Below are 27,421 nucleotides of genomic sequence, written 5' to 3'. Positions count from 1 at the left end.
ACAGATCTTTTCTTCATCCTGTTACATTATGTTTCTCCTCACATTTACTCTTTCACACAACTTAGTCCTAAATTAAACCCTGCAATCTCAAATCCTCATCGATAGAAATGACATACTGTAACTGGGAAGAAAAGGTGTTAATTTTGAGATGTTTTGATGGGTGGAAGTCTAAAAACATGAAGATGAATCATTACTCATAGGCCACCAAAGGATAAGTGGACTTTGCTGCTGTTTTCATAACTTTTATCATCTTTGGAATTTAGCGTATGCCATCCTAATTTTTTAACAGTCAAACCAATAAATTAAAGATAACAAGAAAACGTCATGGATGCTCGTTAATTTCGAAGTTAAGAACGCAATGGTTGATGCAGGCCAACTCTGACCATAATGTAACACATACGGCCACCATTGCAGGTTGTTCGAGCCGGCTTACCAGCGCGGTGACGTCACCGCCCTTCCCTGTGAATAGCAGGGACCGCAGCCGCTAACGGGAGATTTCCCTTTGGCTCAAGAGCCCGGGTCCCTCTTGAGTAATGCCAGAGGCCCGGGTTCGAGTCCTACAATAATATAGACCGTAGAATACCCATATTTGAATGTAGGAAATCATTAGCCATTCAAATCCAGTATTGTGACATATCTTTTTACTGCATTAAAGTATTATATAATGGGTTATCTGGTCTTAAAAAACAAATAACGTGTGGAAGAATATCTTCACTTTTATACATTGTTTTCGTGTTACCGCGCTTTAACTTCATATCGGTCGTGTTCCTGAAGCGATTCGGTTTATACCATCCCATGATTCCCTGTCAGAGCAGCAGCGCCTAGCACCATGCTCCCGGAAAGATTAGGTTGCCAAGTGTAACTGCTTTTCAAAGACTTCTAAAGGTCACTAGTACAACGGAAAAAAAAACCGAGGACAAGGAGAGCTCTCCGTGTTGGACTTAAAACAGCCATGGCTTTACTGGGTAGTGTCGCACAGTGCACAGCCAGTGTTCTTCTGTATCTGTTCCTCCTGTTGCTCTGCGCTTTTATTCTGTATTGTCTGTATGTGAAATACATTCACATGAAGTTTGATCACATACCCGGGCCGCCGAGGGACAGGTGAGTCCCTTTCGTTCAGTTACGCAAAGAGTAATAATTTGCTAAAATTACAAATAAGTAAACGCAACGAAAGATTGCCTGGCCTCTCCGATTTTCTGTTCCAACGTCTTTAGAAACGCTGCTGTCAGATCACCTTTCACATGTCCGTATTATATCTTTAAACACGAATACATCATTAGTACGCCCGTTTCGTATTAAAATAATGGCGTCGGTTTTCGTGTGACCTAGTTAGCCCAGCTGAGCGAATAAGTTTGTTCTAGTCAGTATGAGTGAGGAGCAGACTTTATGGAGGTCGAGCACCGTGTACTGTGTAGGGGAGGTGTATTGGAGGTGCCCAGTCAGAGTTCAGCCCTATCCTGGCAAGGAGGGCACGAGGGGGAAAGCTGGTGGCAGTCATTAGTACTTTATTGGCACTGTTTTACAGATCAGCCAGTTTTCTGTCCTTCCTGTTGATCTTTAACCTTTTTCTGTTTTCCAACTTTGTACAGCTTTCTTCTGGGACATTCCTACACACTAAACAAAAAGATGGAGGACTACAGAGTGGTACATGACCAGTTCCTTGAATGGTGAGCAAACATAACTTTCCTGATATTTCAGAGAGTAGTTCAGATATTTTATTGTCTTGTGTGCTTTCCGTAGACCCACATGTAGATCAGCATGCATGTCACAAACTTTTATCATTGTTAGGGCGGAAAAGTACGGACCTGTCTATCGCGTCAACTTTCTTCACACGGTCATGCTGACCGTCACCAGCCCGGAAGCAGTGAAGGTAAAGCCATCAGAATATGATATTTTTCGACAGCTCTAAATGTGTTTATGTGCACACTGACAAACAAGGAGTGCAGAATGTCATTGCATCAATCTTCTTGAGTGTGCTGCTCCTCGGTGTTTAGATCTCTGAGGAGTATGATTTTAAAAGCATCTTTTTAAATGCTTGCAGTGTCAGGTATATTTCATTTGCTTGTGCTTTAGGTATTTTTATCATATAGTCTTTCTTTCGAAAATTTGTATTTTTGATGCTGAAAATTCCTGCAGTCTTCTTAACAACTGTTTGTTAATAATGCATACGTTAACAAATGCTGTTACTGATGTCATTATTCAGGAACTTCTGATGTCTCCGAAGTATCCTAAGGATCCAATCGCCTATAAACGTCTGTTTTATTTGTTTCGGAAAAGGTACTCTTGTGAAAGAGGGCAAAGATGCATTGCTTAATGAAAGATCATGTAAATGTCAGTTTGCAAACCACAACATGCATTTTCTTTGGAAAAAGTTTTTACAAACTTCATTTGACACTGCATTTGCAGAGAATGAGACGCTAACTGCTGTGGCCTGTGCAGAGACCCAGTCGAGCGCACACACTGCCTTTGACTTTAATGTCGTCAGAGTTATTCAGGTTTCATCCTACGTAAATTGAGAGAATTCCCTCACGTTGTAACGTCTGAAGAGCTAATGAAGTGTGCTCTGCTGCTTGCATTTCACACTCCCAGCACCTATGTCATGGGGAAAACTGCTTAAATTCCACTGTCTTGACTCCAGATTACAATAAGCTCAGAATCTTTAACCAATATTTATGTGGCTCACTGGTGTATAACCACCCCTGTGTTATCTTTATATAAACCTACACTGACTTTTAACTTGCAGTGATTCACATCTTTAACCAAGAGAAATATTTTGTCCAATTACCTGCAAGGAAAAGAAACTAAAATCTTTATTCCCCTTTGAAAGAACAGAAAGTAATCTACCTGAAAGACCTTAAAGGCTGAATATTTTCAATTTAAAATTAAATGCTGATTATCCTGCTAGAATGAAAAGGATATTCCATTACTCATAAGTACTAAATTAGAAAGCAGAATTATTTTTTATGGAAACACCAACTGATGCTAGCCATTAAATTTACAAAGACTGAAACATTTTTTATTTTTAACACAATCTCTCAGATGTCAAATTGCCCCGAGTCTCAATAAGAATTTATGCGCAATGATTACGTAAAGTTCAAAGCATATTTGAAAAGTAAATTAAATACAAAACACTTGGATAATACAATCCTTATGATTTCTTGAAATACTATACTAATTTGAAGTTCTTGATGGCAGAGAATGATCTACATGCAGTATTCTCTGTAGGTTTTTAGGTAATGGGTTGCTGACTGACCCGGATCATGACCACTGGTACAAACAGCGCCGAATTATGGACAGTGCCTTCAGCTACTCGTGAGTCCCCCTCTGGTGTCACCCTTCCTTCCTCTTATATATCCACTCCAATTCCACATGCTGGAATGCAGCACAGGGAGGACAAACCTTTTTCACAAGAAGTGTTTTTGTAGCAGACATCTGTAATGTATTCTGCAATGTATTGTGAAAAAATAAAAAAAACCTTGTGATGATGTTCTATGGTAAACATAAATAACGCACAACTAGTCCATGGTACAAGTATAGTTCCAGTGGCAGAGTAAAGTGTGCTTCCATGTGGGTTCGAGGGGCAGTGGAAAGTGTAATGAAGATACGCGCTTGCAGACCGGACACTTTCTGCACAGTGTGTAGAGGAATGGGCCTTGAAAGTCTGAAACATGGACTGGATATGTAAGATAAGATAAGATCACTTTATTGGCCATATACAATTTCTTTCATTAGGAATACATCTTTTTGCATACCCCAGCTAGCTCTCCATGAGACACAGACAGAGAGAGAAGCTGGGGTCAGAGCACAGGGTCAGCAATTTATATAGCACCCCTGGAGCAGCTGGGGTTAAGGGCCTGGCTCAGGGGCCCAACAGAGTAGGATTCCTCTGCCAGCCGCAGGATTTGAACTGGCATCCTTCAGGCCACAGGCACAGATCCTGAGCCACAGTGCCACCGCTATGCCCTTGTAGGTGGGAAAGCATGCAAGAGTGAGTGTGTGGGAAGTGCAGGACAGGCCATGCAGGCCCTTGTGATGAAAGTTCGGGAGGTGTGCTCTGGTGTCTGTATCTCAGCAGCTCGGACTGCGCAGAGCGCAACGAGCTGGGCTCGCTAGAATTGGCGCCGTCATCCTCATCTAACAGGATGCTACTTGAATTCAAATGCAGCATCTGTGTCATCGCTTGGATAGCAATGCTAGCTTTTTAGTATTGGTAGCGGTAGTAGAATACCATGAATTGGCCATTCGACAGCATATGCAAGCTGATCCGGTCACATGTATGAAATGTACACATGGTTGGACCAGTTTGGGGATTCAGGCTGTGATTTCTCTTGCTGTGTGGCAGATACCTGAAGGGGCTCATGGGCACCTTCAATGAAAAGGCTGAGTGCCTCATGGAGAAGCTGCAGGAAAAGGCTGAGACACAGGAACACGCCAACATGCACCACCTGGTCAACCGCGTGACACTGGACGTCATTACCACGGTTTGTCACCACGCTGCCTGTGTGTCTGTACAGCGCCACTTCCCCCGTCTCGCCAAACACCCATTCCCTCAAGTTCGACTTCTTAATCCTTTGTGAAACAAACCTCTTCCATTGCTATTTGTTGTACAGACAGCATTTGGAATGGATTTGAATTTGCTGGATGATGACACCACCCCTTTTCCAAGAGCTATATCTTTGTGTTTGAAAGGAATGGTGCTCTTCGTAAGAAACCCTTTTATGAAGGTAGGAGACAGATGTTTTACTCATCTTTGTAAAGGAGGAAGTATGGTTCTAAAATCTACAGTGTATAAACTTACTCCTGACTGCTTTGAGAAAATGCGATCACCAGATTGCAATGCAAAATCTTGCAATGATTTTCATATTATTGATGTTTAAGCAAAATATCAATCTATCTAACATTATCAGGAACATCTGTTTGTACCGCAGATTACTAAAATGGGAAAAATGGGATCAAAACAAGTGTCTCAAAATAAAATTAGTTTTAGTTCGTTTTTAGTTTAGTTTTAATTAGAAAACATCAAGACAGAAAGCTCATCAACAGTTCAATAGCTGTAAGCAAAATAAGATAAATCTGTGCTGTTTGTAGCAGTGGTCATGATCGAGGTCTGTCATCAGTCCATTTCCTACAGTTCTATAAAGAATATGTAAATAACATTCTGCCCTCTGAAAATTTAACAGCAGGACCCACACAGACCGCGGGGTGAGCGCCCCCTAATGGCCCCACTAACACCTCTTCCAGCAGCAACCTTAGCTTTCTCTGGAGTCTCCCATCCCATTTTTCCCTCTTTCCCTAGTTTCTTCCTTGGAACTGGAAATTTATAAAAGAAGTGGAAGACTCTGCAGAGCTGCTTCGCAGAACTGGAAGGGAGTGCATTGAGAAGAGGAAGCGAGCAGTGAGAGCTGGGGAGGACGTGCCTCGAGACATTTTAACTCGGATTCTGGAGAGTGCAGGCGAGTCCATCCAGCGGTGCGCTCGTTTGCTGCTTTTTATAAGGAGCAGAGAAGGCCCTCCTAGCTCATCTAGTTTCATCAAACAGTCAGACAGCTAACAAATGCTAAACTGAGCCTTAAACATAATCTTCACAGTGATCATGTGTTTATCCACAGGTGCATCTTTTAATTATAAATCCCTTTGCAGGTATCTTAGCAGTATCTTTGTCTTGTGAAAAAGTAAAAATAAAAAAAATGTTTTTAGAAGGAACCATTCGTTCAGAAGCCAGCTTGTCAAAATGCTCTAATTGGCTTCAGGGTGAAAATTCAGACAGCACAAAGTAATCCAGTGTCTCTGTGAGTATTTTTGTTTTTTATCTTTGGCAGAGATAATGCTTTGGTCTCACTTGCAGGAGAAGAAGCTGACAAGAAAATCAGTGTCTGAAATTTGCTTCTTGCACTGAAGCTGTAACTGTGTGTATAATTAATTGTTAGGTTTTCTGAAAATAGCATTCTTAGAAGTCCAGAAGAAAAATAAGATTGCACGCTTACTTGTAAATAGATATCAAATACCAGCTTTCCAAAATAACACATATTAGAAAATAATTACAAAACTAGTGCATTTGGCACTCCATAGAAACAACTTCTAACCAATTCATTGCCTGAATGAAATAAAAGAGAAAAAGAACGCAGGTTTGAGGTTTGCACAGCCCGTTGTGGTGTGGGTGCTCAGCCTCCTGTTGTAAGGTTCTGTGGTAGTGTTTGAACAGGATGCCACTAAGGACGCTGAGATAACAGAATTTGATATGGTTAAACTCTGAGGTACCTCATTGTATAAATACTTCATCTTTACCTGTGCAGCTGTTAGACTCACAAGGGGAAGGGTTAGGTCCCTGGGTGACTGGAGTTATGCTAGGAGCTGCTCAAGCATAAATAAGTCTGAGTGGGTCTAATGCATTTTTATACTTGAAATGATCACTTTTTCCTTACAGGTAGGGGAATAAATTTGCAGATTCCTTTTTATGCTATTGCCTTGTACTCGGGAAGGTGGGGCAGTACTGATTTAAAAGGTTTACTCATAATTTATTTGCCCTTTTGAAAAGGAGCAGTGATTTGGCTCAGTTTGGATGAGCCTGAAAAGGAACTAGAACAGAAATTCTCACATTCAGTCCCTCACATGTAATACATTCAGCATAATGGATTGCAAAGAAAGACATTAATGATCGTGTTTTTGTATTTCTCTTTAAGTTTTAAATTAAATCCATTTTTTTTCTTTTTTAGAGGAAGATGGAGACTTCGATGATGAGCACATGCTGGACAACTTCGTTACATTTTTTATAGCCGGTGAGAATCGTAGCCTTTCTCATTCTCTGGCAGTTCTTGTATTAGATTTTTTAAAACTACCCTCTTACGGTATATATGAAACAAATATTTATCAGGCCACATCCTTTATTATAATTATATTAATAGGAAATTACCACAACCCTAAGAGCTGCAAGAAAATGACATATTAAATTATTATTTTTTTCCTAAGGGCAAGAAACGACAGCCAATCAAATTGCCTTTACAATAATGGAGCTAACAAGACAGCCAGAGATAACAGAAAGGTGAGCTGCCGCCTGTGCACAGAAGCCTTGATGCAAGTGCAGTGTTTGTAAGAAAGAAACCCAGAAAGGGCTGGAAAGTTAAATCTTTTCATTTCAGGCTCAGAAATGAGATTGATGATGTGCTTGGCTCAAAGCGAGAGATAGATTATGAAGACCTTGGAAAGTTAACGTACTTGACCCAGGTAGGTGTAAGGAGAGACATTGATTATGGGCGTACAGAGTCCGTGTGTGGGTACGGTAAGTACTGTAGGTGGATCCCACCTCACTACTGCGGCTTTTCCTCTGGGCGCCGCCGCAGGTCTTGAAGGAGTCTCTGAGGCTGTACCCCCCAGGCCCCGGCACGTCTCGCTGGATTGCTGAGGACTCGGTCATTGAAGGGATTTTCATTCCTGGAGGGACTTCTGTGACGGTAGGTCTTCCTTGCGGTCGTAACGGGTTGGTTTATCGGGTCTCATTCCCCATTTATGTTCCCAGTCGTTCAAAGATGAAGTATGAAACCAGAGCCTGACACAGAAACAAAAGCCAGGAAGTAAAAGAAACTGAAGTCTGTGCGTACTGCTGCGGGTCTCTCTATGGATTATTGCACAGCCAAGCCCTTATGCCTTTATATTTCTTAGATCCCCGCAGCATCTGAAAGGGACACATGCAGTATATCTGACACACAGAGACCCAGCATGGTAGAGACTTAGCTGAGGCTGAGCTGTCTGGAAAAGGCAGGACCAAGGAACTCATGCTGAATGCAATTATTTGTAAATAGTCACTGTGCTTGGTGTTGTTGGTTATTTTTTGTAAATAGACCTAAGTGTCTGTTAAGTTATTACCTGTTCTTTTGTTCTGAAACTGCACTGAGCCAGGAGAATAGAAGCTGTGTGAGTATGCTCAACACTCCCTGACTGCTGTTGTATTATTTGACTCTTAGCAATTTTCTTTCCAGGTAAGCTGGTATGAGGCCCTTATTTTTAAACTTTAATTTGACCTTGTTTATTACAATTGGTGTCTGAACCAATTCTGCACCCTCTTCTATTGTCTATTACAATATACTGAGCATCAAAATCTATCTCCTTTTTTTTAAGAAACATGCGCTATGGTCAGTTTCTTTTGCCGCTCAGTATGTATCGATACTAGAGAATATTTTGCATGTGTTCATGCAAAGGGTTGCTGCTGTGTGGCACAGATCACTGTGTGTGTGCACTGCAGAAACTGACCCGCTCGGACGTGTCCTGCCTGATGCAGCCAGGCAAGGAGCACATCCCAGTGTTCTCCTCTCACCTCTGCCCTGTTTCTGGAACTAGTGACCAGAGTGCAGCAGGAGCTACAGCAGAGTGTGGGACTAGCAGGCAGAAGCATGGGTTAGTTTAGACGGCTTTCTCCCTTGCATGTTCGTGTTTACTGGGGTACTTCTTGTGTTTAACAGCTGAACACTTATATCATGGGAAGAATGGAGAAGTTTTTTAAAGACCCTCTGAAATTTGACCCAGACAGATTTCATCCAGATGCTCCAAAGTAAGTCCATGTACATCCCACCTCCTGTTTCCCTGTCCTATTGTGCTTGAATTTCACATGAACCTGTACAGTTAATCACTGCACTGAAACAAGCTCTTACCTGGAAGTGAGATACTGTACACATTTGGTCACAGGTCCTACAACAGTGACCAAATGTGGAAAAGAGCGTGATTATATTTCTGTATGAACACTGGCCCTCCCACATGTACATTTCTAAATGTGTTGAGGTTTGAGCACGATGGTAAGGACGTTGGATAAAATTGTCTTATTGTTGATTACAGTCTTAAGTCTTTTTACTCAGGTCCTGGATTATCCAGATCCTTTAGGTTTTCTGTGCATCGGAATAAAATTCCTATTTGTGTTATCGAGGCAGTCAGTGGTGCTGGTGGGTAATTGAGAGATGATTGGAACGAAAAGACAAGACCTTGCTATTTAAATAAATAATGGAATGATGCTAAGAGTGTGCCTTTTTATTTTAGGCCATACTTCTGCTACTTTCCCTTTGTGCTGGGCCATCGCTCCTGCCTGGGACAAATCTTCTCTCAGGTGAGGCTTCCTGCTTTCTGGGTTGGGGGTTCGGGTAAAGAGGTGGACGTCAGTTTAGGTTTGAATTAGGAGCTGCGTCAGCATGCGCAGCCTGCAAGGGAACAAGTTAAGGCTCATTCCATGCTGAAAGGAAAAGAAATATTGCATATCAGCTGAGGAGCCTTCTTCAGGTGCACGGGAGAGAGAGAAAGTTGCCAGTTCAATTCTGCAAAGTTTAACTGATTGACAAAGCAGAAACATGCAGCAGTCATGACAGACACTGCAGTCTTATTACATCACCATAAGTGATCACAGTACAGCTATTCCTTCATTAATGAAATGGCTGCATTTGCAAGGGGAAAGTTCAGAAATCAAAAATCAGTTTCATGTGAATTTAAAGCTTTGAAAGCTGGAGCTTTCTTTTAAAGCACTGTAGGTTTTGGTACCCTTTGGGAAAATTCTGAGAATATGCAGTATAGGAAAAGTTAGTACTTTTTTATGTGTATAAAATTGCTTTCATATTTTGCTTGGTGACATAGCTTTTGTCTTCAAGATGTGTGGTGCACTGCATTGATTTTGAAATTCTATCCACATTCTTGAACATTTTTGCTTGAAAAGTTTGCCTTACGTTTCCCTGTTTACTCACCATCAGAATAGTTTTGGCCATCAGCACAACAAGTCAGGAGTACCCACCTAATCGCTGTGTTCTAGGTGGGCTTCAGTGACCAAGTTACTCATCTTGATTTATCCCCCATTACAGCAGTCCTGATGAAGATTTCTTTTTCTTGCACAGATGGAGGCTAAGGTTGTGATGGCGAAGTTGCTCCAGAGGTTTCAGTTCCAGCTGGTCCCAGGACAGTCGTACGGGATAATGGACACAGGAACACTGAGGCCTCACGGGGGGGTGGTGTGCAGAGTGACCAGCAGAAAGGGCTCTTGATCTGGGCTGCTGTTGAGTGGGATGAAACTGCCTTATGGAATTAGTAAATGTTATGGTACTAATGGAAATCATGTTTTCGCACTCTTCTAGAAGAATATGGAATCAAATTCCTGTATGATATGGCCTGTCATTGAAAATGAAGCTTTAAAGCTTAAGTACTATATAATGGTTCTGGCTTCTTTTTGGCTGTTAATCATTAATTTTTTGTTTCCTCTTCAGTCTTAATTTACAAAATTAAAAATACCCTGAACTAGTGTGAAAAATATCCTCAAAATCTGGGAATTAATCTAATGTAAGTCTGTAATGTGTGGGTTCGCTAGGATCAGTCATTTATCCCCAAGGTGAAAATCACGTGGGCTCTGCTGTCTTGCTGTGAGAACTGATCTAAAAACTGGTGACAGGAGATGTTGGTGCACAGGCTTTAATCTCTCTGCAATCTCACAGTCACCATTCAGTTTGATTCATTACTTCATTACTAATTCTGTGTGCATTTTCTTCTGAATTCTGATCTGTTAAAGATAGAATTTCCCATTCTGCAGAATGAAATGGATGTTACTCAAGTTTTAAAAAAAGACTAAATTGTCTTTACTGGCCTGCTACCTATTTCCTGTTTTTTTTAAAAAACAATTTGTGCTACTTTTTAACATTTGTAATAATGATACGTTTTTTCTCATTTGATTCAATGAGGTAAGATAATGGAGAACAAACTGTGAAGTCCTTGAGAGTCACTGTACCTGTTTACCCAGCAGGGTGTTTGAGCAGTTGCAGCCCGTTGCTAAGGGTTCAATCCCACAGCCCTTTCTGCTGAGCCCAGCTCCAAAGCCACAGCTGGCCCTCGTGTTTCCACTAGAACCTCTCGGCTACAATGCTCAGAATTTATGTATAACAGCAGAAGCAATAACCGGAATACGCTTTCCTATTTTCTGTGTAAATTGAACTCAACGTGTCCTCTGGAGATCTAGTGACATCTGGTGGGCATTCGCTGAATGTTTGAAATGATTTCTTGCTCACTTTTAGTTAAAATACACGTGTGGTTGTTAAAATTTTATTACACTTAACGTGGAGTTCGTTTTGATCTGTGAAACTTTAGACTTTATACTGTACCTATCGTGTATACTGCTCTGCTGTGCTCTGTAAAAAATTAAATTTAAATTTATGAAAATTTACTAAATGATTCGCATAGGGGTTTCTCATCAGTGAACGCTATTTTAATAAAGAATATAACAAAGAATTGCTTTGTGACAGTTTTTTTTTATTTGTTTCGGAAGGTTTTGTATATGATGTTATGTTTAAAAAGGAAGTAGAAAACACGAGGCCCCAGCGAGGATCGAACTCGCGACCCCTGGTTTACAAGACCAGTGCTCTAACCACTGAGCTATGGAGCCGGCTGGTACCATCAGCAACACACTACTTTAAATATTTTAATATTCAATTTTTTTCTTAGAAATTTCTTCCTCTGTAATTAGATTTGTTCTGTTAATATCTGTCCTGATTTTAATTGTTTCAGTCTCTGAAATGCGGAAGTCGAGTAGTTAAAGTCGCGCGATTTCATCGCAGGATTTTCAGCAGCGCCGCTATTCATAACGTGAACCTGAGCGAACAGTAGAGTTTATCTGTCAGATACAGATTATAAATAGCGTTCAGACGGGTAGACTGAACACAATCGGCCTCATTACAAATAATATAATTCAGAAACATTCTCCGACATTACGTCACAGACACGAACGGCGAGGGGGGGGGAAGGGGGCAGCGCACATCTTTTTCGTCACTGCCTCCGGCCAATCAGAGAGAAGGAAACAACAGTTGCCTGGCGACCGCAGGTAATAGCCGCGGCCTTGAAGTTGGGCAACCGGGTCTTTTCCAGCGACGCGGACGCGCCCGACGACTCCCTCTAGCGGCTGGACGCAGCTGTCGCGCTGGTCGTCGTGGAGGGACACGCTAAAAAACTCCTTCTTATCCCCCTGCTTTCGGGAAAACAAGTCGGGCAAAGTAACAGGAGAACCATTTTTTTAAAATTGATGTATCTGCGTGAAAACGAATATAAATATCGATTCCGGTCCTCTAAGAATCACAATTGCGCGCCCCAGTGTGACGGGCTGCTGTATCCCTGTACGTCTCACTTTTTCAGGAGTTTACATAAATGGCTAGAAGGCTAGAGCCAATACACCTAGAATATTTATTTCTTAAATGATTTGAAAAATCAGTGTGTGCAAAGATAAATGAACAGGACAGCAGTACATCACAACAAATACGTGAGGAAATCATTATGTTGAAGATTGCACCTTTTTTTTTGTTTCCTGCAGCTTCAGGCATCTGATAAACTAAACAGTTCTAGCTCTTTCAAGCGCACCACCGATGAACGGGTTCTGGGTGTTATAGCTTGTGAGTTATGTTGGAAAGCTAGAAGTCATTCATTTCTCATTAGGTAAAGACAGCCAATTGAATTTCATTAATAATGTAATGAATCTTAATAATTTCTGTTAACTATCGTTTTATCCTCTTCCGAAAAATCGTTTTTGACGCTTTCGTTTGACGTCCATCGCAATTTTATTCTCCAGAAGACACGTAGACATTACTCTTGGCTCTCTAGGTACGGTAAGATCAGATCACAGGACATTTTTAGCCTCTTAAAAACTATGATGTCAGTCGAGTACCAGACTCGGGAAGGCTGAGCTCAAACGCCCTGTCTGGAAAAGAACATATAAATGTGATTTACAAGGCTTGGTGGTGTACCCTCTTAACCCTGTCACATCCGTGTGCATTTCGTCCTTATTTTTTAAACGTTGCACCAACACGAAGTTTACCTGAACGTTTCGGGATCTGAATCTCCGCTGGCGACAAGCGGTACTCAGGGCGGGGGGGGGAACACACACTTATTAAAAAAAAGCTTCAAAAATCTCTCCAGGTTTTTTTTTTCCTTCCAGGACCGATTCATACACACTGACCTCCTTCGCATTGTCCACTCCCAGCACTGCTTTCAAGGTGCGGTTGCGTGTGGCACGAAACACACCACAGCACCCTGGAAGAGAGCCGCGGCTCACAGGGGTTAACTGCCCTTTACTGATTAACAGGTGTGTGTGCTGATCCCGGAGGGGGGTGGACGGCAGAAGACGGGGCAAGAGAGGGCTAGCAGACCATGAGGCAGAGAGGAAAGGGAGACAGGGAGCGGGGTATGGGAAGGGTATTGGCTGGAAGGTCGGGGAGCAGTCAGGCTTCGCCCCCGGAGAAAGGCCCTCGAAGAGCGGGGTCTGGGGTGATGAGGGGCGCTCCGGTCCTGATGGAGAAATACCTGACGCCACCGGAGGCGGAGGAAGATTAGGGAGCAGGTGTATTCGATAACTTAATTTTTTTTTTTATTGTAACAACAAAAATACATATAATACAAACAAGAGTACATATACACTATCTATATCATCGTCAGGGGAACGTTAAAAACGTTTAAAAGATTAAACAAGGTAAATAAAGATAAGGTTCGCACGACTTTCAGGTTCTTACATTTAGATATAGTTTGTAAATATGCATTTACATCTATTTTGTACAGTTCAAACATGGGTCTTTTCCCAGACCATTTCAATATTTGATACCTAATCTCAATCACTCTCGGCGGACCCAACGAATTGGCGTCAAATTTGGGGCAGCAACCTTTGACCTTTTGACGCTTCTGTTAAATGGAAGCACAATGATGTCCTCCCGTCGCTGACGGCTGGTGCTATTATTAGAAGTATTTATTGGTGTAGCAGATGCCCTTATCCAGGATCACGTTTAATACGTAAAAAACATAGATTATGTGTAAGCACAAAAAAAAAACAACAACTACACAAGTCCAATAAATTAAATTAAGAAAATGGCAAATGTGCTGTCACAAAATAGACATTGAAACGCGGGTGTTGGACTATACAAACTGAAGCAGTAAGAACTAAAACGGCATAACAACCGTGAGGACTACAGAAGAGCAATGTAAAGACCCTTTAGGTACAGTATGTGTGGTGTTCATAGTGACTAAGTGCAATTAGCAGGTTGCATTACCAGTACATTACCAGGAAGAATGAAGCCAAGAATGGACATGTTTGAGGTGCTGAAGGGTAAGACAGGTGGAAGAGGGGGAGAGGGCAAGAGGGGGTGAAGGGAGAGAAGAGAGATAATCCAATTCCCCAGCACCTACACTGCACACAGCCTACTCAGGACCATACATGCTGCCTGCTGCTGTCTGACAGGCAGGAAGAGGGTCACAGACAGCAGTAAGCAACAAGTAGGGTTCTGAGTGGGCTGTGTGCAGCCACAGGGCCAGTGTAGGTGCTGGTGTATTGGAGCATGAAACAGGCAAGGATGAACACAGATGAGGGAAGGCACAGATTCTAGATGAGGTGGAGCAGGCTGATAGCACTGACAGGCAGGCTGGCCAAAAGAGTTATCGTGTTCCGGGAAGGAGAGCTCCAGAGCCTGGAACAGCAGTTGAGTTGAATAGTGGGGTGAATGAGGATCAGGAGGAAGTGGCAGACCTGTACCAGAGAAGAAATGGTGAGAGTAGAAAAGTGTCAAGAGATGACTGTGAGACAGGCAGGGATATGGAAAAGCACATAAGAAGCAGAAGGAAGAAAAACATTGTTGGCATCATCAGCATGAAAGTGATAGGAACAGCCAAAGACATGAGAGGACCCAGGGAGAGAGTGGGTGCAGCAGGAAGACAGTAGGGGCCCAGGACAGAACCTTGGGGAACCCCAGTGGAAAGAGAGCAAGGAGCAGAATGAGGGTCTCGCCAGGAGACCTGGTATGTGCAATCAGTGATCTAGGAGAAGAACTGGGAGTGAGCCATGCCAGGAAATCCCAGGTCAGGGAGGCTGACAAAACAATTAAGACTTAGGAGAGAGAGGCAGGACCAGACTGAAAAGAGCAACAGAGAGGAGAGCAGGGTATATTAATACAGAGAGAGCAAAAGCCAAACTAAAGAGGCTAAACACTGCAGATATGTTGTTGACTTTGGAAGTGGAAAAGGAGGCAAAGTTGACTGATGAGGCAATGGACGAACAGGGGGTTTAGTGAGGAAGGAGAAAGTTGGAGGGTTTTGAAACCGAACCTTTTGGTGGGTGGGAGTGCAGAGGAAACTGATGAAAGAAGATAGCAACATGGGTTCGAGGAAGAGGGCAACTTCCTTTCAGATTAGCACAGATCAGCCAGAACCAAGTTTCAGATCCTTCTTCGAAACTCAGGTATATGCTAGTCATGCAATATAACTAAACCTTGTTGAACCCATTAGTCAACACAGTCAATACAATATCCAATCACCAAACCAATTTTAAAATCATCAGTTTTTAATGTTTAAATCAAACACACAAAAAACACCTATGTATCTTTGTGTAATGTTGAGAGACATAGTCCACTTATTAAATATGTTAAAGTCGATGTCACATTTAGGGATGAACAGAAAAGTGTGATTTGTATTCCTTTACCAGAGGCTATGTTTAAAATTAAAAAGAGGTTTTAAAACTGTAACCACAGCAATTAGCACACAATGGTTCAATAGTGTAGTACTCCAGAAGTGTTTCAGGATTTAACATGTACAAACCAAGTTGCACAAAAATGTTAACAAGGTATGTTAATAAATATCTTTTGTACCACCATAGTAATGACATGAGTCTGTTTTATGTAGAGTGTTTTTGGCACACATGCAATTCCTGTAACTATAGATCTTTTTGAAGAAATTATGCCATGCCTAAAACTAATTTAACTTGAAGAAAACATTTAGAAGTGTTTTACAATATAAAATATAATATAATTGCAATGAAGATGAGAAACTGCAGGGTACTAATTACACAAAGCCCACAGTACAGTAACTGCTATGTATAAAACAAAGGGAAAGTAAATACTGCGAATGCCAGATTTTTCATTCATTTTAGTATTGCTGCAGAAGTGAAATTAACTTGAGTGCTGATTTAGACTCAGGTATAATAAGTCTGCATACATTTAACAATGCAGAAAAAAACAAGACTACAGCACGTCACCAGTAGTTACATAATCTCAGATCATCATCTCTGAACCTCATTTGCTCTATTCAGAGTTCGCAACTGTTAGGGCTTATTAACTCAAAGGCCATTCTGAATTTGGAAACAGTGTCCTGTAATGAAGAGGTAGACCGCTGTGCCAGTACCAACAAAAATCAGAAGTGAGGTTTGATGTTTCTGGGTGGAAATTAAACCTGATGACCTTACTGACATTACACTCTAATATTCTATATATTCTGTGTTTGCACATATCACTCCTGCGTCTTCGTAGTGCGCACAGTTGTGATTGCCGATGCCGGCGTGCTGGCAGTCCAGCAGGCTCTCCTCCATCCCGGCGCACTGGACGTCGTCCAGCAGTATGGGCAGGTGTTTCCCCTCCCCGAACTCCGCCTGCTTGGAGGCCTTGAGCGCGTGGCGAAAGCCGAGCTGCCGGCAGGCCACCGCGGCCGCCTGCGCGCTCCACAGGTCGTCGCAGACCGTCCCCCACCGGCCGTCCACGAAGACCTCCACCCTGCCCCGGTCCGGCCGGCCCTCCGCGCCCGCCAGCCGCAGGGCGCCGTTCCTGACGGGAGCCTCGGACCGGTGCTTCCCCTTCCTCCTGCGGCCCCCCTTGCGCGGCCTTGCCGGCCTGGGCGTGCGGGGGGCCGCAGTCGTGGTGGTGGCGGGAGCCGCGGTTGTTCCCCGTGTGGACGCCTGCTGCTGTCTCAGCCTCTCGATCAGCTGCTCCAGCCAGTCCGGAGTCGCTGGCTGGGGGGCCGGCGTCGCTCTCGGCTGGGGCCTCACCGGGCCTTTGGTGGGAAGGACATCCCCTATCAGTTCTGTAAAACACAACACGTCTCAGGCGTAAAATGACCTTGTTTCCTTCACAAGGTTCCCAAAATGTTTATTTCATTTAATTGGTTCTGTGTCTGCCGCCTTACATTCCAAGCCCCTGTGGTAGTTTGTGTTAATTCTCCTCTCCTCCTGTGCTTTTATGGCAAAGCCCTTTTAAGAAGCCACGTTGAAAGGCGCTGTATAATTCATCATTATTATTTTCATCATCCCGCACACACGCCTGCCATCGGCTTGCCACAACGCTGCAGCTTGTCGAGGCTTTGAAATGATTTGTTTCACCGCCTGCTTGCACACAGCTCATACAATACTTGTAATAAAAAACATCCTCCACCTATTTCAGCACTGTTATTTCAAAAATCTTCCATTAAAATAAAAGAGTCCTCTGTACCTTAAATAAAGAAAAAATCAACTTACTCTCCTTTGGTTCGAACGGTATGATCTTGCTTTTAACTCTAACTGGCAGAGGGTCATAATGACATTTTCCTGGTGGCGCTCGTCTAAAAAGAAGCAAAAGGAATGAAACACATTATTGAGGACTAATGGTCAATGCATGTTCATTACAAGGGCAGATATACAGGAATCAGATACTGCGGAACTGTCTTTTAACATCACAAACCGGTTCACATGATTTTTATACTGAAAGATATCAATCTTTTCTAAAACTTGATACACAAGTCCTACTTCAAGTTTCTGTTCTTTTTGCCAAGAATAAATAAATCATAAGAGCTTCTTTACTTGTCCAGCTTGTTTTTCTGAGTCATTTAAATGAAACTGCAGATATTTTATTTTATTTTTAAAAATGAAAGCAGAAAAGCTCTAACCAATGGAGGCTCTTGACATGAAGTAGATTATTTAAGAACACAAGTAACATGAACAAAGTCTGCCACTCCTAAAATATAATGTTTTACCAAAACCTATGCTAGTTAAAGCACAACATTTTAACTTTCTGCTTTGGTTGTGCTGTAGGGTGATTTATGAATCTCTGAGACCAGTAAAACAAACATATTGTTAATGTTTCACTCAAAGCTTAACCAATGTTTGTGGAATCTGCTTTATACTCTCAGCTGCATGACACTGTTGTTATCATTCCTCCTAGGTTAATATGCCTCAAGAACAAATCACTTCTACACCACAGTCTTGTACTGCTGCCAGGACTGTTTGGAGTCTCTTCTGGAAGACATTTAGAAAAACATATGATACGATCACTAATGTAGCCTTTAACTCAGACGTTATGGAGACAAAGTCATTTATAGAAATCCCAGCTACTCATGGAAATACTGTACTGGCAAAAACTCTTTGAATTTGACATTTTTATGTATAGTGTTGTATTTAATATTTAATAACTTCTGCTGCTTTGTTATTTTTGGTATGCAGGAAAGCTGCCTGATCAGATGGCACAAGGAAATTCCTGGATATGCACTCGAACAGTCTGCTCAGCTCAGCATGAAACGGAGCTCAGTATTAATATAAAGGAGCAGAGAGAACACACGGTAACCCTCTCTCTTTCAGAAGAGTACGAAACAACCCTTTTCACATCGCTGTTGAACAGTTATCTGAAGGTCAGCTTAGAACTACAGTGGCTTCAATACCAAGATGAGGTGAACAGATTTTCTTCAGTCTTTAACATTCATTTAATTGGGTAATCTAAAAAGATATTACAATGCAAGAAATCCTAATGAAATGTTGTTACATTTAATGCAAAATCCTAATTTAGATTATTAAACATCTTCATCAGAGAGCCGTGAAAGAACGTAACTGTAACAGCATAAAATCAATTTAAATAGTAGCTTACAAACCTTAACAACACAGTACAGCGGCAATTCATTTAGACAATCACAGAAATATGACAGTGTGTTTAACATCAAAAGAATGTTGAGAAGAGGACTTTAGGTTTAGTAGGACACGATATCTAAGACAAATTTCAATGCTATGGCACTACTGCAGACTTTATGGTTATTTTTTTAGGAGACACCTTCCTTCCTTATCTTTTAAGCCTGCTGATGTCCTTCATGCCTCTGCCATGTCAGCAGTATTCCGGCCTTTCCCTTACCGTGAGGGGTCCACAATCTTGTACACGACCCCCGAGTACGAGGTTGCACTGGGGATTCCGGTGGACATGAAGTACAGCTCCCCTACAAAAAACAGTAGGGAAGGTCAGACAAATTATGTGCAAGATGTCTAGGTGAATAAAAACATGACTGAGCATTTTAACAAGATACATTGCCACTAAACTAGAGGAAATACATTTCACAAGCGGGGCAAATTACCCGCCTCGTCCTCCGCGAAGGAGATGATGTAAGAATAGTAGTTGTTGATGAGGCCGGGGAAGGCACAGGCCTGGGCTGTGCCCATGCAGATCTCGTGGTAGTCCCACTGCCCACTCTGCCTGCTCTCCTGCAGCATCATCAGGCGCCTGCAGGGGAGGCACCATGCAGAATCTTACTGCACGGAAAAGCACACCCGGCCTTCAGAAAATGTTATGTTTCTTCTCTGCTTCTGTTTAATATTTTATATCCAAGAACTGAAAATTTTCAACAGGTTTTGAACCAAAGATTTAAAAGATAGGACAATGTGAAAGAAAAGAATTTAAGTTACTGGATGGCCTTTTTCATTTTTATGAAGTAGGAATTTTTGTTTTTGTTAGACTCCTTCCATTGGGAACGCAAGACTTGGGAAGGATGTAAGAGTGCCTGTGGCCTTACCCGCTCATGAAATCTCCAAATATATACATGCCATTCAGGTTGGGGTATTCACAGCCTCTGTAGACGTACCCTCCGGTGACCGATTTGCCTTTCTTGTGTGGATAGGCATAAATAGGGAGCACATCACCTAAAGGAGAGTCAAGACTATATTGTTACCTTGACCTTTTAAGGTTATTGTGCATAGGTGGTGCAGCACACACACAAAAATAAACTTACACCTATTATATTCCTTACTTGCATTTTAAGCACCACAGTTTTACAAAGGTGAGTGCACCCTCCTGAAGCCAGGATGCGAGCAGTCCATAATTAAGGTGCCAGTGAAATGATGAGGAAGAACGAGGGAGTACAAGCAGATGCTGACTAGTGGGGTTTACCTAAGGAGCTGTTAGCGCAGAGTTTTTTATCGTAGCAGGAGAACCCCTCTCTCGCTCTCCAGCCGTAGTTCCTTCCTCGCTCGATGATGTCCACTTCCTCGTACTTGTTCTGCCCCACGTCCCCGCAGAAGATCCTGCCCTTCCCCTCCTTGGTGAGGGGGTCCCCCCGGTCCACAGAGCAGCGCCACATGTTGCGCACGCCGTAGGCGTACACCTCGGGCCGCGCCTCGGGGCTGCGCACGAAGGGGTTGTCCGGGGGGATTCGGTACAGCGGCCCGCGCTCGTTATCGTCCACGTCGATCCGGAGAACCTTGCCCAGCAAGGCCGACCTGGGCGCGAGACACCAGAGCGAGGCCCGCGTCAGGAACGAGACAGCACTGATACCAGCACGAAAAAACACAACACAAAATAACACAAAGAGGACAGCGGGGCTGACAGATTCACAGGTGTCAAGGCATCCACCATCATTCAAGGGGAGCACCAATTCACACACAACCATGGGGACTTTACAGGAGTTTTGTAGAAAGCCAGGCTGTTTTATAAGATATCGGCATCTATACTCTCTGATCACTCGCTTGGCAACATCGAAGTTCCACCCTGTTACACCTACTTGTTCTGAGCGTTTCCAAATTTCCCAAAAGGATCCCCTGCCATTCCACCATCTCCAGTGAAGATATATAAATATCCATCATCAGCAAAGAGCAGCTGACCTCCGTTGTGATTCGACGCTGGTTCCTCGATCTCCAAAATAATCCTGAAAAGAAAATGTAAAAGTAGAACTGTAAGAACTGGCATGTTTAAAATCCCACCTTCCACCTCCAGAAACCTACACAAAATTGATAACTTCAGAACACATCAGCTCTGACATCCTTTGCTTCCAAGCAGAGTTCATTAGGTGTAAAAACCATCATATGTACCTTTCTGAGCTGTGGTCCACAGTATTCATGTCTCCGGGGGAAATTCTGAACTCACTGATTCTTATCTTCTCCTCGAAACCCACCTCCACAGAGTAATAGACGTACAACTTTCCATTGTATTTAAAATTCGGGTGGAAGGTCAGCCCCAGGAAGCCTCGCTCGTCTCCCTCCCAGGGTGACGTCAGCACTGCTTTGGTGATGTTCAGGAAGGGCTTCTCCAGCCGGGAGCGATCAGGCAGGTAAACCCAGACAAGCCCCACCTGCTCGGCGATGAAGGACCTGTGGGTGCCGTCGTTGGCGTGCACCATAGCCAGCGGGTTCCTGAGGCCATTGGCCACCTCTTCCAGGCACAGCTGCAGGCAGCCCTCTGCATCCGCCGTCACGCGGCCCAGGTTCCTCGCCAGCTGCTCGTTGGCCAGGAGCCCAGGGTAGCAGTAGTCCCCGTCCCCCAGCTCCAGGTACTGACACAGCCGCCCCTGGTCCTCCTGCAGCTCCACCAGCTGCATGTCGTCGCTGAGGAGGGTGATGGCGGTCCGGCACTGGAGCCAGAACTCGGAGCAGTAGTCCCCGCAGAGCCCCGGGATGGTCCGCACGGGCGTGCTGGGGTCTTCGGCGTCGTACAGGTGGGCGGCGTATGGGGAGCACTCCTGAACACAGTCAACAGCAAGACAACTGAGACCGCTGCTGGGACTGCCCTTCCGAAAGGGCGCACAACTCACAGAGCGACCTGTGTCTCTGCCGCGGGAAACATGCGTACTGCTTCTGCGTGCAGACAGTACAGCTCCAGCAGAGCACTTCGCCAATACAGAACTATGAGCGGATACGATCAAGTACTATTTTACCGTCGAGGATGGCAATACACCGAGCAGGACAGGGAAATTCAAAATGCAGTGTGACAACCGAAGCTGTGTTTGCGGCAGGTCACGGTAAATGTCAATCTAATCAAGTGCACAGAGCGATGTGTTTGATAGCCTGACGCAGATCAAACTAAGGCTAGGACCGAGAAGGATTCGATTAGGGGAAACATTTGCCCGATGTAATTTTCGTTTCCCTGCGATTTACGTGTCAAAGTGTCCAGACTTACTGCCTGGGGTCCAGACTTCTCTTTAAAAAGTTTGCTGCGGTAAATGTGAACGGTATGTCTTCGGCTCCTTCTCTCTGGCTCCTTTAATCTCAAATTGTCTAATTTTTTTTACCTAGAGCTGATTCTCTAGCGTGCATTTAAGAGGTCACTGTGCTTTACCGAAGGTTCAACATTGAACACAACAGTACTCTAATGTACTGAGGCACATTTCCTTAAGTTAGAAGAAAACAGGCACATTGTCTTAAAATAACAATCATTAATACAAAACTGCAGGAATCCCACGGGCTGTTAAGAGTCAGCTCATTCACGACTCTTACCTGGCAGATAATATCTTGCACGTACCCAGCACACGTCGCATATCCGTGATAATCGAAGTTGTCCATGATTCGATAGAATTTAGCCATTATCTCCTGGTCTTTGGCCGCATCGCAGCAGCCGAAATCCTTGTACATCACGCAAAAGGTGAGCTCTTCTGGCGGCTTGAAGGGAGGCTTGAAATCCAGACATTGAGGGTGCGGGGACGCAGGTGCTATCCAAAGTCCGAACCAGAAAACCCAAAGAAGAAGGTGAAGCCAGCTCCGCTTTAAGCCACCGCTATAAGGAGACATGACTGCTGTTCAAGACAGCCGGGTGCGATCTTGGAAAGACATGGAATGTGTTGTAACAAAAAGTTCTGTGAGCTGACAAACAGCAAGACCTCATCCGAAGGGCTCCACGCTGTCGGTCCTCTCTGCTCGGTCTGCACTTTGCCCCAGTTTTAATCATGTACTGTCTGTCCAATCGATTTGTTTTTAATGTCAGAATCCTGCGATTCCGACGGAAATCGTTACAGCTCGTTTTTGTCTTTTCGTCTTTAAGATGCCAGTGTTCTGCAAATTATAAAGAGACGTTTTCAGATTTTTCCTTTTTTTCCACACTTTTCCGTCCTCCGATTATTACGAAACCATTATGGCGATTTCTGCTGTGCAGCTATCGCGATTCGACCAGGAATCCAGAGCTCTGCTTGAAAGAAAGAAGAACTTGAGATAAAGCCACTGATCCGTCTTTCGGCTTAGTTCTTGAACAGGAAAATTGGGAAAGGAGGTCGGGCTAATGAATGTGCCAATGAATTCATTCTTCGGTAGCTCCTACATGACGGATGCACTGTTAAAAAGTGGGAGTGTAAAGGTTTTTGAATCCTAGGTTGTCTAGTAATTCTAGACACAACACCAGAGGACATTAGGATGGAGGGATTTATACAGCGAAAAGAAAACGGAGCTGACTTTAGAAAATCCTTGAAAACCGATTAATAAAATAGGTTTTGATTGTGTTAAGTAGATACATGTTTATTTTCTTTTTGTAGACTAAACTAACACAGCACGCGGACAGAAGTTTATAAAACTTGCTACTCTGATACAGATTCGTTTGAGGGATTTAGGCGCGCGTTGCGATTTAAGTGATCTACACAATATAACCGAATAAAGGATTTCCTAACACCATTCTTAACTGGGGTCGACAGACATTTTTTCTAAAGATCTTAATGAAATCTCAGAGTGCAGAGACGAATTGGGGGCGCAGTGGTTAGGGATTTGACTCAGAAATGGAAGGTTGTGGGTTCCAGCTGTATAATTGCGGGCAGACAGAAGTTACTTTGGACAAAAGCATCAGCCACATTAGTAATAAACCTTGAAATGCAGAGCAATTTACCAATCTAAATGCTTTATCAAATCTTTCTTTAAAAAATATGACTTCTAGAGTGCTTAGGTTGCAGTCTAAAAAGCAACTTTTGTGTCATGCAAACTGTAGTAAAATTAGAGTGAAAGGTACTTAAGCGCAACCGAATCATGGTAAAAACGTGGTAAACAGTGACACAAACAGGTGCATTCGATGCGAGAAGTAAGAATATGGGAGAATTGCATTTTGTCTGTGTTAACCTTACATGATTGTAACCAGACCTGTCCTTATCAAGTTGCAGCATGTTCATGAATCGGCTGATCAGATTTTAAACAAAAGTAAACCGCAGGAGCACGTGTCACCTGTTAGCTTCCTAGCACAGGGAATCCTGTGGGTTTCGGAAGATTCAGAATACTGCTGGTCACCTATGATCCTGAATATTTTTCCTTCTTGTTAGATCAGCGACCTGTTACCACGCTGCATGCCCCACAGGCCGTGCGCTCCTCGTATGTTTCGCTCCGGGGTCCCAGCCCGGGAGTCCTTACGGGGCAGTGCTTCCTGGGCTGTGGGAATGATCCAGTCAGCACTTTCAAGTCCCATTTAAAAACTCTCGTGAAATCGTTTAATCTACTGCTTCAGTTTATGGATACCCCTCACCATTTTGTTTGATTGTTTTATGGTGCAGGGCCACGAGATGATGATAAATCGCCTGAAAATAAAAATGACCTATTATTTTGACAACCATAATAGTGGACAACTGGACTTGATGGAGTGATTTTTGAAACCTCGTGCCGTAACGTATTTCAAAATGATGACATTTCCAAGATTCAACTCGTTTTTAAGGTGGAGCATTTACGCAAATGTCCGTTTAAATAAAAATAACTTATCTAATCACGTCTTAATGAGTAGATCTGCCAAACTGGTCAACGGGCCATGGCATTGTACGTCAGATGGTCGCTTTGTCCTCAAGGCGGCGCTACATCCCCACTACAATGTTGGCGTTAACTTGATGTGTTCGCTTGAGTCTTATTGAAATGACTACGAGTCCACCGTTGAACTTTGAGTGAAGGAGAGTGCAGTCGGTGCGCCTCTCAGGGCGCTGTGATAAGAACTGTAATAGAAGTCCGGAGGTCCTTCACTGCTCAGTTGCTCGTGTTTTTTCGGTGTCGCAAGGTGAGAGGGGGATTGTCAAATCACAGTCCACCTGCTTGAATTTGAACCTCGCGGCTTAAGGAAACGGAAGGCATTTAGAAAGCCAAAGGGCTGCCAACGGTTTGCTTCCCTCTCACCGGAGCTTTTAAAAGACTTAGGATGTGATATATGTATGTAGAAGCAGTATACCGATTACCGATATAGCGGTTAGGAAGCGCTCAGCTCTACAGTCAAACTCTGGAGACTTGTATCTGCGAAGAAATAGTCTCTCCGGTGAATTGCAACAGGATTTTAAAACGTAGCGTATATAACAGTACGTGTATAGTTTTCATGTAATTTGAAGTCCTCTCGTGTTTCTCACTGCGATGTGTTCCCTCTGTGAGTGCTTGGCACTAGGCTAGAGAGGCTCCGAAGCGCAGCGCTGCGGGCCCTTTAAGGAGCCTCGGCTGCACCTTTCCTCTACCTGCGCTCAAGACTGCTCTGCCGCGCCCTGATTGGCTGCTCGCAGCAAATCCTCTTGAGTAACTTGAACCGAGCCTGGGGAAGGGGAGGGGAAGGAGGAGGAGTGGAAGGAGGACAGAGCAAATTCCAACCTGGGAAAGGGCTCCGGTCTCTCGACGACGGTTCCGGGAAACTTGCCTTCGCTGGACGTGCGAACCCGCATAATCGGCGATGTGACGCAAGCTGATATGTGATTTTATGCTCTTTGGTTAAATTTCTTTTTTTATTTATTTATTTTTTAAAGTAAGATCGAAATTCGAACTCCCTTCTTTGCTTTTTTTTTCTTTTTCCTTCCCCGAGCACATTTGGTTTGAATCAGTCGCGCCCGCCGACTCGCCTGTGCCGACGGGGCTCTTGCGAACTGCGTCTGCCTCCGCGGCGGGCGTCATGCCTCCTCGCCAGCGCTGACATCACCGCACACACGGGCAGCCAGAGAGGGACATCCTTCACCCCCGCACACACGGGCAGCCGGAGAGAGACATCCTTCATCCCCGCACACACGGGCAGCCGGAGAGAGACATCCTTCATCCCCGCACACACGGGCAGCCGGAGAGGGACATCCTTAACCCCCGCACACACGGGCAGCCGGAGAGAGACATCCTTCATCCCCGCACACACGGGCAGCCGGAGAGGGACATCCTTCATCCCCGCACACACGGGCAGCCGGAGAGGGACATCCTTCATCCCCGCACACACGGGCAGCCGGAGAGGGACATCCTTAACCCCCGCACACACGGGCAGCCGGAGAGGGACATCCTTCATCCCCGCACACACGGGCAGCCGGAGAGGGACATCCTTCATCCCCGCACACACGGGCAGCCAGAGAGGGACATCTTTCATCCCCGCACACACGGGCAGCCGGAGAGGGACATCCTTCATCCCCGCACACACGGGCAGCCGGAGAGGGACATCCTTCATCCCCGCACACACGGGCAGCCAGAGAGGGACATCTTTCATCCCCGCACACACGGGCAGCCGGAGAGGGACATCCTTCATCCCCGCACACACGGGCAGCCGGAGAGGGACATCCTTCATCCCCGCACACACGGGCAGCCGATGGGATGAGCCATCGCTCGTGACTGCGGCAGCGCAGGTCGCGTCCTGGAATCGACGGGATATTACTTTGGGTCACCCATCTGAAAGTATTCTTATTATTTTTTGACCCAGGGGTGTTATTTTTGTAAGACAGAGCAAAACAGAAAGCGAGAGGTTCAGAAATAGAAGTGGAACAGCTGTCTTTTTAAGGTAAAGTTGAAACGACGGGTCTGGTTTGAAACACTGGGGACCTGCTTGGGCTCAGGGCGGTGTACTATTATTATCGGATTCTGTGTGTCCTTCTCTGGGGCTTTATGAGCTCTTTCCTCTGGATACGATGTCATTGTTGTGGCATTGTTAGACAATAAAATATCTCCTCTCTGTAATTAAACTAAGAAAACACAGATACTGAAATTCGGGAGATAATATGGCTAAAAATTCGCTGGACCAGTCCAGGGAAGACTTGAGTAAGATATCGGACGAGGATCTGATGAAATGGAGTAAAGAGGATTTGATTAAACGACTGAGAAAGACGGATAATGAGAAAATGAACTTGATGGTGGAGCACGGCAACCTGATGAAGGATGTGAACAGGAGGCTACAGGTTCACCTCCACGAAATCAGAGGCTTGAAGGACATCAACCAGAAGCTCCAGGATGACAACCACGAACTGAGGGAGCTGTGCTGCTTCCTGGACGATGACAGGCAAAAGGGCAAGAAGCTGTCCCGCGAGTGGCAGCGGTTCGGCAGGCACACGGCGAGCGTGATGTGGAAGGAGGTCAGCACGTACCAGCAGAAACTGAAGGAGCTGGAGGCCAACCAAGAGTCGGTGATGCGGGAGAACGTGGAGCTGAAGGAGATCATCCTGATGCTGGACGAGGAGCGGAACGGGGCCGGGTCCCGGAGCTCCATAGACAGCCAGTCTAGCCTGTCCAACCTGAACGGCGGCTCCAGCACCATGAGGGACGTCGGCGACGGCAGCAGCACGTCCAGCGCGGGCAGCGCCGGCAGCCCCGATCACCACCACAACCACACCCCCCCGCACAAGCCCGCCGAGGCCAAGGCGGCGGCCGTCCGGAGGTCCATGGACGACCTGACGGCCCCGCACCACCACAGGAGCACCCCGAACGGGCTGAACGGTGAGTCCGAGCGCTGTACGGCCG

General features: G+C 44.5%; 3 protein-coding genes and 1 non-coding gene across 6 annotated transcripts in view; 2 read left to right on the top strand and 2 right to left on the bottom strand.

The window, feature by feature from the left end:
- Positions 1-840: 840 nt before the first annotated feature.
- On the top strand, positions 841-11,238 carry LOC148827929 (cholesterol 24-hydroxylase-like). Its single transcript, XM_088926103.1, has 15 exons — positions 841-1,101; positions 1,590-1,667; positions 1,789-1,870; positions 2,204-2,277; positions 3,226-3,312; positions 4,343-4,481; positions 4,611-4,724; positions 5,297-5,453; positions 6,714-6,776; positions 6,967-7,039; positions 7,137-7,221; positions 7,338-7,448; positions 8,454-8,542; positions 9,022-9,088; positions 9,861-11,238. The coding sequence occupies exons 1-15, from the start codon at positions 953-955 to the stop codon at positions 10,005-10,007; spliced, it is 1,515 nt and encodes a 504-aa protein (XP_088782229.1). The 5' UTR covers positions 841-952; the 3' UTR covers positions 10,008-11,238.
- Positions 11,239-11,319: 81 nt separating this feature from the next.
- trnat-ugu (transfer RNA threonine (anticodon UGU)) lies at positions 11,320-11,392 on the bottom strand. Its single transcript has one exon. It is a non-coding gene; the product is annotated as a tRNA-Thr (tRNA).
- Positions 11,393-15,304: 3,912 nt separating this feature from the next.
- On the bottom strand, positions 15,305-23,146 carry hhipl1 (HHIP-like 1). Its single transcript, XM_088926102.1, has 9 exons — positions 22,235-23,146; positions 20,834-21,480; positions 20,527-20,670; positions 19,917-20,245; positions 19,543-19,669; positions 19,108-19,253; positions 18,891-18,972; positions 17,255-17,337; positions 15,305-16,824 (listed from the first exon to the last, which is right to left on the bottom strand). The coding sequence occupies exons 1-9, from the start codon at positions 22,523-22,525 to the stop codon at positions 16,226-16,228; spliced, it is 2,448 nt and encodes an 815-aa protein (XP_088782228.1). The 5' UTR covers positions 22,526-23,146; the 3' UTR covers positions 15,305-16,225.
- Positions 23,147-24,673: 1,527 nt separating this feature from the next.
- ccdc85ca (coiled-coil domain containing 85C, a) overlaps positions 24,674-27,421 on the top strand; it is a 52,411-nt gene continuing 49,663 nt past the window's right edge. Inside the window, exon 1 of one of the 3 annotated variants that reach the window (XM_088926106.1) lies at positions 24,674-27,397. In XM_088926106.1, coding sequence (XP_088782232.1) covers positions 26,686-27,397 — 712 coding nt within the window. In that variant the 5' untranslated portion in view covers positions 24,674-26,685. The remainder of the gene's footprint in view (positions 27,398-27,421) is intronic. The other 2 variants (XM_088926104.1, XM_088926105.1) reach the window with 2 other exon arrangements.

The sequence above is a fragment of the Atractosteus spatula genome, chromosome 9 (assembly GCF_055471065.1).
Source record: "Atractosteus spatula isolate fAtrSpa1 chromosome 9, fAtrSpa1.hap1, whole genome shotgun sequence".
Lineage (NCBI taxonomy): Eukaryota > Metazoa > Chordata > Actinopteri > Semionotiformes > Lepisosteidae > Atractosteus > Atractosteus spatula.
The sequence above is the reverse complement of the archived record's forward strand: the minus strand, read 5'-3'. Positions and strand labels throughout refer to the sequence as shown.

Coding starts and splice junctions, on each gene's coding strand:
- LOC148827929 (XM_088926103.1), top strand. CDS start 953: ATGGCTTTACTGGGTAGTGTCGCACAGTGCACAGCCAGTGTTCTTCTG. Junction 6,777..6,966: donor CGTTACATTTTTTATAGCCG/GTGAGAATCGTA, acceptor TTTTTTCCTAAG/GGCAAGAAACGACAGCCAAT. Junction 7,222..7,337: donor AGTTAACGTACTTGACCCAG/GTAGGTGTAAGG, acceptor GCGCCGCCGCAG/GTCTTGAAGGAGTCTCTGAG.
- hhipl1 (XM_088926102.1), bottom strand. CDS start 22,525: ATGTCTCCTTATAGCGGTGGCTTAAAGCGGAGCTGGCTTCACCTTCTT. Junction 19,254..19,542: donor TTTGGAGATTTCATGAGCGG/GTAAGGCCACAG, acceptor CCTCCCCTGCAG/GCGCCTGATGATGCTGCAGG. Junction 16,825..17,254: donor ACCGTTCGAACCAAAGGAGA/GTAAGTTGATTT, acceptor TGTGTTTTACAG/AACTGATAGGGGATGTCCTT.